This window comes from Hylobates moloch, unplaced genomic scaffold (assembly GCF_009828535.3).
Source record: "Hylobates moloch isolate HMO894 unplaced genomic scaffold, HMol_V3 SCAFFOLD_20, whole genome shotgun sequence".
Classification (NCBI taxonomy): domain Eukaryota; kingdom Metazoa; phylum Chordata; class Mammalia; order Primates; family Hylobatidae; genus Hylobates; species Hylobates moloch.
In genome coordinates, this window is record NW_026652295.1 from 28,303,600 (window position 1) to 28,312,740 (window position 9,141).

The 9,141-nt window shown below is 48.9% G+C and overlaps 1 protein-coding gene across 1 annotated transcript; it reads right to left on the bottom strand.

Annotated features, from left to right (window-relative positions):
* Positions 1 to 55: 55 nt before the first annotated feature.
* Positions 56 to 8,627, bottom strand: ZFP57 (ZFP57 zinc finger protein). The gene is made up of 5 exons (XM_032140697.2): positions 8,537 to 8,627; positions 4,373 to 4,856; positions 3,437 to 3,563; positions 2,884 to 2,985; positions 56 to 1,382 (listed from the first exon to the last, which is right to left on the bottom strand). Exons 2-5 carry the CDS (start codon positions 4,793 to 4,795, stop codon positions 124 to 126), a joined length of 1,911 nt encoding a protein of 636 aa, XP_031996588.1. The 5' UTR covers positions 4,796 to 4,856; positions 8,537 to 8,627; the 3' UTR covers positions 56 to 123.
* Positions 8,628 to 9,141: the final 514 nt, after the last annotated feature.

Here is a 9,141-nt window from a genome sequence, read left to right on the forward strand (position 1 = left end):
CCCTTTTCTTTTATGTATTTCCTTCCTTATCCACGCACCTGTCTCCCTCTACTCCAGCCTCACCCCAGAGGTCAGTCCTCAGGAAAACCAAACACAAAGAAAGAGCTCAGTCAGAAAGGCCATTTATTTATGTTTCAAGATGCTCACTGCTTCCTTTGTTTTGTCTCCTTTGCAGGCCTTCTCTCTTAGGCCTCTTCTCCTGGGGGTATGGATCCTGGGGGGAGATTGATCACCTCCATGCTTCCATTCCTCCCCAGCCATAGTGGGGGCATCGTGAGAGAAGCCAAGCCACTGGCCCAGGATCACCCGGCATTTATGGTGGCTGCTCTGGCACAGTTCCTTGCCTTTATAGCCCCTCCAGTGATCCATAAGGCCCTCTTTCTCCCCAAAGGAGAGGTCACAGATAGGGCAACGGTAGCTCTTCTGCTTCCAGTGGGTCTGCTGGTGTCTGACCAGCCTGGAAAATGAGCTGAAAGACTTGCTACAATGGAAGCAGTAGTTGGGCGGCTCTGTGAGGTGGGCCTTCTGGTGTCTGGAGAGATAGGATTTCTTGCTAAAAGTCAAAGGACAATGGGGGCAACAGAAGACATTGAGTCTTGAGGGCTTCACTGGATGAGAGTTGGATCTGACATCCTGACAGGGGGTTCCAGTGATGGCTGCCTGGGTCCTGGTCACAGGTGCTTTGTTCTTAAGTACAGATGGCTGGTTCTGGGCCATAGGACCCTCAGTTCTAAATATGGGTTCCTGGGACCTGGCCACTGGTGCATGGTTCACATCCAAAAGCCCCTGGATGGACCTCTGGCTTCTGGCGATGGGTGTCTCGAATTCAGCAGGGGTGCCTGGAATCCTCAAAGTACACTCCTGGTTTCCATCCACTAGCTCCTGGTTTTGGTGTATCTTCTGGTGGCGTTTGAGCTCAGACTGGTCCCGGAAGCTCTTCCCACACACAGAGCATGAATGGGGCCGGTAACCCAGATGGACGCGGCGGTGACGACTTAGTCCAGAAGCATCACAGTAGGTCTTGTCACAGAGCGTGCAACAGAAGGGCCTCTCCCCCAGATGCATGCGTCTGTGATAGCTGAGGGACTTGGGGCTCCGAAACAACTTCCCACACTGACTGCAGCTATTAGTCAGTTTGGGATTGTGAACAAACTGGTGGCTATAGAGGTAGGAGCGCCTGCTGAAACATTTACCACAGGTGTGGCAAAAAAAGGGTGGCCCAGCCTGGGATGCTTGAAGCACCCGGGTCCTGTCCATAGACCCAGCTGGGGCAGATAGGGGGCACTGGCCAGCCCCTCTGCATGCAAGGAAGACCTTGTCATCACTAGTCCCCTCATCTCTCAGACTGGGTTGTTGTTCTCGAAGCTCTTTCTTCTTGCCTTCTATAGTGAACGAGGAAGAATAACACAAAATTCACTATAAGAACTCCAATAGAGGCTGGGCATGGTGGCTCACACCTGTAATCCCAGCACTTTGGGAGGCCGAGGTCACCTGAGGTCAGGAGTTCGAAACCAGCCTGACCAACATGGTGAAACCCTGTCTCTACTATAAATACAAAAATTAGCTGGGCGTCATGGCATCTGCCTGTAATCTCAGCTACTAGGGAGACTGAGGCAGGACAATCGCTTGAACCCGGGAGGCGGAGGTTGCAGTGAGCCGAGATGGCGCCACTGCACTCCTGCCTGGGCAACTAGAGCGAAACTCTGTCTCAAAAAAAAAAAAAAAAAAAAGGAAGAAAGAAGAAGAAGAAGGAGGAGAAGGAGAAGAAGAAGAACTCCAACACAGCTCTCCATTCAGCCCAAGACACTTCTTGTCTCTGCCCTTGCTCTCCCACCCAACACATTCATCCTCACCCTTGGGCCTCATAGGCTAGAAATAAGAAGAAAAAAAAGAAAAATTTGGTGTTTCAAATTACAAGCAAATAAAAATTTTACTGGAGTCTTTCAACACCGTCAGAAATTAAATTTTAACTTACAATAACACTTCGTGAAATCTATCTTATCTCATTCTAAATATTGCTCAAACTCCCATAGACACTCCACAGACACCCACATAATAATGCATCATGAACATTGGGCCACTTGAGGGTGAAAAGAGGTGTTATTAATAATCAAGCTGGGATGAGAAGTATAAACCAGGACTGTCTTGGAAAACCAAAAAGTGTAGTCAGCGTGGCTTGATATCTCTCTCAACTATTTACTACCAGGGACAAGCCTCCCTTACTCCAACCCAGCATGAAGCCTATCTCCTTTGCTTCTCTTTTCTCTTGGAAAGAACATTTTAATCAGAGCAGTGTCATGGGCATAAGCAACCTTCAGGTCATATCTCAATCTCTAGAAACTGAAGACATTTACTTCTCCTAAAAGACTTAGATGTTCAGCTGGCCAGGTGCGGTGGCTCACGCCTGTAATCCCAGCACTTTGGGAGGCTGAGATGGGTGGATTACCTGAGGTCAAGAGATCAAGACCATCCTGGCCAACATGGTGAAACCCTGTCTCTACTAAAAATACAAAAATTATCTGGACATGATGGCACGTGCCTGTAGTCCCAGCTACTTGAGAGGCTGAGGCAGAAGAATTGCTTGAACCCGGGAGGTGGAGGTTGCAGTAAGCCAAGATTGTGTCACTGCCCTCCAGCCTGGCAACAGAGCGAGACTGTGTCCCAAAAAAAAAAAAAAAAAAAAAAAGACTTGGATCTTCAACTTGAAGTCAAGGGACTTGAACCTATGATATTAAGCTCTCTCTCAACTCCAAGTCTGACCAGGCTGGACAGAGGTACACTAGGAAAGCATCTATAGAGCATTCATCCTCTCCATCAGCTCTCCATCCGTTCAGGGGTTATCCTGGGCCCTTTTTTCCTTCCTCCCTGCTTGGCAATTCTTACCTGAAAGGCCTTCTGTGTTTGGGAGATGGACAAACTCTCTCCACTGTTCCTCTTCTTGCTCAAGCTTGGTGATTAGCTCTGGCTTATGCAGAAAGATTCTGCCTGATGTGTGGGAATGAGAAAGAGTTGAGTTGGTCCCAGGTGTGGCCCCTTCACATCTGATGGGGACAACAGGCTACCTCCTGTAGCCTTTGTTTAGGAACCATAACCTGGGACACGTAGATGCAGAAAGGAGACATTCAAAAGGCCAGCTGCTAGCAAAGTACCTGGTTCTCAGGAGTGACTTAGTCATCAAAATATTTGTTTGATGAATGGAAAAATTTGCATATTTTGAGAACACTGTCATCATGTTACAAGTGTTATCTTTGCCTTCATGCAGGCTATCATTTCTTCTCTTTACCACTGAGCTTAGTGACTCAGATCTTTCACACCTGGAAAGCATAGAACCAGGGGTCAGTGAAACTAATTGTAAGCTGATCTACCTGTCCAGGGAAACCAGATGTTCCAGAGCCCTTAGGACAGCGGGCTTGCTGAGGGCAGCCCAGCCTCTTACCCACAGATGTTAAATTCTTAAAGGTTTCCGACATAACATCCTGGTAAAGGACCCTCTGGCTGGCATCTAGACAGTCCCACTCTTCCTGGGTGAAATTCACTGCCACATCCTCAAAGGTGACTGGCTTCTGGAAGAACAGGAGAGACTCAAGAAGTTTATATAAATGTGTGTGTGTGTGTGTGTGTGTGTGTGTATGTGTGTATACAAAATTAACATCCAGTCTCAAGATTCAGAGAATTAAAACCTAAGAGAAAGATAAAACCATGGAAGGAAGAGAGAAATATTAAAAGACAGACACAAGGCCAGCAACTGTGAACTATAGAAAGGAAAGGAGGCTGGGCATGGTGCCTCACGCCTGTAATCCCAGCACTTTGGGAGGCTGAGGCAGGCAGATCATGAGGTCAGGAGTTTGAGACCAGTCTGACCAACATGGTGAAACTTGGTCTCTACTAAAAATTCAAAAATTAGCCGGGCATGGTGGCGCATGCCTGTAATCCCAGCTACTCAGGAGGCTGAGGCAGGAGAATTGCTTGAGCCTGGGAGGCAGAGGTTGCAGTGAGCCAAGATCATGCCACTGCACTCCAGCCTGGGTGACAGAGCGAGATTCCGTCTCAAAAAAAAAAAAAAGGAAAGGAAAGATGAAGAGAAAGGGAGAAAGATAAGATGTGGGAGAGAGGAAAGAGGATATGCAGAATAGAAATAGGAAAGCAAAGCAAAAGAAAAAATGCTGCCACTCTAACAAATTTCAGGAAGTACTCCATGAAGGATGCCAGGGTGGTGAGGGAGATGGAGAAAGGTCTTGTAGCTCCTTTTTCTGGATGTCGTTCAGTCTGGAACAATCTGAGATTTCATTTGACCTGCAGGCAGGAGCATGCATGAAAGAGCTCCTGGAGTCCAGGACCTGGACCCCACCTCTCTCTAGCTTAGTCTCCTCACCTTCTTCACCCATGCCTCCCTCCAGCAATCTCTCTTCATGGCTTCCTGCAGGGTAGCAGATACCTCGCCCACCCATGGGAGCATCTTCTGTACAGGTTCAATTGGCTTCAGCTGTTCAAACATCTTCTTTTCTGTGGTGTCTCTTTCTAGCTTTATCCACTCCTGGCCTGGTGCCCAGGGCTGACTGGATTCCTTCCTGGGGCTATGTACCTCCCAGTAACTGGGCAGATGGAGAGGCCCAGCAAAGGCCCCAGGGTTTGATGTGGCTTCCTGTGACAAATGTATCTGCTCCAAGAGGCTGTCTTCCTTTTTTGTTCTGCTGTCCAAATTCTCCTCTTCCACAATTGAGAACAACTTTGCTTCCCTCAAAGCCGGGGCCACAGAGTTCAGGGTCCTCGTCACCCTTGGCTCACCAGCTGCCATTGTTTAGTAACATCAAGCTGGGCTAGGTGTCTGCCCTCTGTTCTACCCTGCTTCTAGAAACCTGAGGTCAGAGAAAAACAAAACATATCAGCAAGAGGGAGGGTAAGAAACAGCTTCCTTATTTGGTCAGGGAATGCCAGCAGTTACTAAACCCCTGCTGTGTGCCATTGGATGCTCTCAGCAATGAGGTAACAATTACTGGCCCTGTCTTAAGGACCTAATGCAGAGATGCTAAATAATTTTCCAAGGACAAGTGGACATTCTTGATCTACAAAAGTTAATGTTTAAACCTAATGTTAATGTTAGACTCAGTACCATTGGAAATCATGTAGCTGGGGTAACCAGGCTAGGATCTGTCACAGATCACCTTGAGTGAGTCTCTTTATTCTTTCTGACTTGGTTTCATCAGAAATGTGAGAATAAAGGAGACACTCTCTAAGATCTCTTCCATGACCAAAATTACACATACACACACACACACACACACACACACAATTCTGTGATCTGGATTTTCAATACATGTAGTAGTTCCCCCTTATCATGGTTTTGCTATCCAATGCTTCAGTTACCCATGGTCAACCATGGTTCAAAAATATTAAATGAAAAAATCCAGAGGACAGGCACAGTGGCTCACGCCTATAATCCCAGCATTTTGGGAGGCTGAGGCAGGCAGATCATCTGGGGTCAGGAGTTCAAGACCAGCCTGGTCAACATGGTGAAACCCTGTCTCTACTAAAAATACAAAAAGAAAATAGCTGGGCATAGTAGCACACATCTGTAATCCCAGCAACTTGGGAGGCTGAGGCAGGAGAATCACTTGAACCCTGGAGGTGGAGGGTGCAATGAACCAAGATTGCGCCACTGCACCCCAGCCTGGGAGACAGAACGAGACTCCATCAAAAAAAAAAAAAAAAAATCCAGAGATAAACAATTCCTAACTTTTAAATTGCTTAACATTCTGAGTAGCGTGATGAAATCTGTACCTTTTCTCTCTGGCCTGCCCAGGATGTGAATCATCCCTTTGACTAGCATATCCACACTGCAGACAATATCTGTCCATTAGTTCCTTAGTAGCTAGCCATCTCAGTTACCAGGTTGACTATTGCAGTATAGCAGTTGCCTGTGCTCAAGAACCCCTTATTTTACTTAACAATGACCCTAAAGCACAAGAGTGGAGACACTGGAAATTCAGATATGCAAAGAGAAGCCATAAAATAAAAAGGTAAAAATTCTTGTCTTAAGGAAAGAAAAAATAATCATATGCTGAGGTTGCTAAGATTTACAATATAAGTTATTTTGAGAGATATTCACACAACTTTTATTACAATATATTGCTGTAATTGTTCTATCTTATTACTAGTTATTGTTGTCGATCTCTTACCATGCCTAATTTATAATCAAACTTTATCATTAGTAGGTATGTATAGAAAAAAAATAGTGTATACAGGATTTGGTACTATCCATGATTTCAAAATATCCACTGGGGTGGGGCGCCGTGGATCACTTGAGGGCAGGAATTTGAGACCAGCCTGGCCAACATGTTGAAATGCCATCTCTACTGAAAATACAAAAATTAGCTGGGCGTGGTGGCACGCTGTAGTCCCAGCTGCTCAGGATGCTGAGGCAGGAGAATTACTTGAACCCTCCAGGTGGAGGTTGCAGTGAGCCAAGACTGTACCACTGCAGTCCAGCCTGGGTGACAAAGGGAGATTCTGACTCAAACAACAACAACAACAAAAACAAAGTATCCACTAGAGGTCTTGGAACGTATCACCTGTGGATAAGGGGAACCACCGTATGCACAGATCTTTGTAAAGAATACTGCTAACAACCCAAGAGCAATCACTTATTCAGGGCTCACAATGAGCCCAGCACTGGAGTTCCCTGCTCATCCTTGGAAATTTCCTGCTCAGATGCAAACATAGCTGAACTCTCAGCTTTTCCTGCCGACAGTCACTCACCCACACCTCCCTCACTAGAGATAGAAAGAAAAGAACAAAGACCAAAAAACCCTGTTGACTATTTTTTCCTTTCACTTTTTGAGAAGTGTTAATAGAACTGAAAACACCAGCAAGGAAAAACGCCCTCGAGGAATAGAGTTGATTGGATCTCCAAAATGTTGTCATGAAAGCTGCATTCCTGGGATATGAATTTGATTTCCTTCCTTTCTTCCTCTTTCTTCTCTCTCCCTTTCCTTTCCTATCTTTCAAAACCATTCACACTCCTTTTATGAGGCATGCAGATCTTGGATTATTCTTCCACTTTCCAGCCAGCTGCACTTCAAAACAGCCTTAATAAGGCCGGGCACGGTGGCTCAGCCTGTAATCCCAACACTTTGGGAGGCCGAGGCGGGCGGATCACCTGAGGTCAGGAGTTTGAGACCAGCCTGACCGACATGGAGAAACCCTGTCTCTACTAAAAATACAAAATTACCCGGGCGTGGTATGTCTGTAATCCCAGCTACTAGGGAGGCTGAGGCAGGAGAATCGCTTGAACCCGGGAGGCAGAGGTTGCAATGAGCCGAGATGGCGCCATTGCATTCCAGCCAGGGCAACGACAGCGAAACTCCGTCTCAAAAAAAAAAAAAAAACAGCCTTAGTAACAGCTCCCTCAAGAACCTGGCCTTCCAGTTCTCTGGCGGAGAAGACCTACTGCTGCCGCTAGTCCTCAAAATGGCATTTGCTGGAGGCGGTAGGAAGAGGCCCTAAGTCCTAAGTGTGGATCCTAACCCCCGTGGGGACTGAATCTCTGCAGCTGTTGCTTGCCCAGGCACGTTTGCCTCCCATGAACTTCCCTCATCCACGGGGCCCCAGACCTCATACCGGCGGGAGGAGGAAGGAGACTGGGCATAACTCATCAGACTTTCGACTGTAAGGGCTGGAGTCCGCCCTGTGGGCTTATCTGTACCTGGGCCTGTCCCCACCCTTCCAGAATGTAAATCCTCTGAGGGAATGTGTCGTCGCCATCTTTCAGTCCTTTGAGTGCACCCAATCTCTCTCCAACCCAAAACCCTTAATCCACAGCAATTCTGAGAATGATGAGAATTCACCTCACCCCTCACACCCCAAACAGTTGCAAGATTTAGTGGGATTCACCCTTGTCGTCACCAACCCTGCTACTCCAGCCACGTGAGTTTTCCGCCTGTCAGCCAAGCAAAATAGCCTTCCTGCAGTCGCACGGCCCTTGGGTCTCTGCTCAGGGCTTCAGGGACCCTTTCCAGCCGTTGCCCTGCCGCTACCCACCAGATCGCCGCCCTGGTGGGCGCTCCTGGCCCGGCCCTCCGCGCTTAGCTTGCCATTGCGCGCCCAGCTCTGGAACCCCAACCTTGAAGCTTCCGGTGACCGGGAACAAAGCCGGTTTTGCTCGCTGTTGCCTGGCAAAGCAGGCGCTTGTTAGCACCCACTGAATATGCTTATGTGCTCAGAAACGGTCCCATTGGTTGGGACTACCTTCCCCGAAGCCCATCTGCCCAGAATCTTCCTTCTGGGATGCCGACTTTTTCAACACTGGCCAGGAGCCCTTCCCCGGTCCGGAATCCCCAGCGTGCCCACAGTGGACAGGGCACCTGGCTACACCCCAGACCAACCCACGTTTCCCCGGAGGACCCCAGAGGTTGGAAGCCCCTCCAAGATTAGGGGTGCGGGGCTCCCCTGGCCTGCCGAAGAGTCAGAGGAGTGGAGACAACATCCAACATCAGCCTCTACCACCGCTAGCGCGACTCCCCGCCGCCGCTCTACTCACCTGACGCGCGCAGCGGACCGCGATTTAGGGGCGCAGGGTCTGCCAGGGACCAGCCGCTGGAGCGCTCCAGCCCGGCACCCGCAGTCCCGGCGCCGCGGCCCCGCCCCGGCCCCGCCCGCTTCCACTCCCTCCCAGTCATCAGACCACCGAGAACCTGCCCCTTGACCCAGCTGAGAGGGTGAGTCCGCTAAGGTCAAGCTTCCTATCCTAAGAATCAATCATAGACAACCCGGCCACCACTTCTAGCCTCCGACCAACTAACTGCTGGTCCCAACTAGCGCTAGGATTTTCGTTTTCCCAGTCTTAATAGACTCTAGAAGAAGAAGAAGAAAAAGGCCGGGCACGGTTGCTCACGCCTGTAATTCCGGCACTTTGGGAGGTCGAGGCAGGTGAATTACCTGAAGTCAGGAGTTCAAGACCAGTCTGGCCAACGTGGCGAAACCCCGTCTTTACTAAAAGTACAAAAATTATCCAGGCGTGGTGGCGGGCGCCTGTAACCCCAGCTACTCAGGAGGCTGAGGCAGGAGAATCGCTTGAACCTGGGAGGCGGAGGTTGCAGTGAGCCGAGATCACGCCACTGCACTCCAGCCTGGGCAACAAGAGTG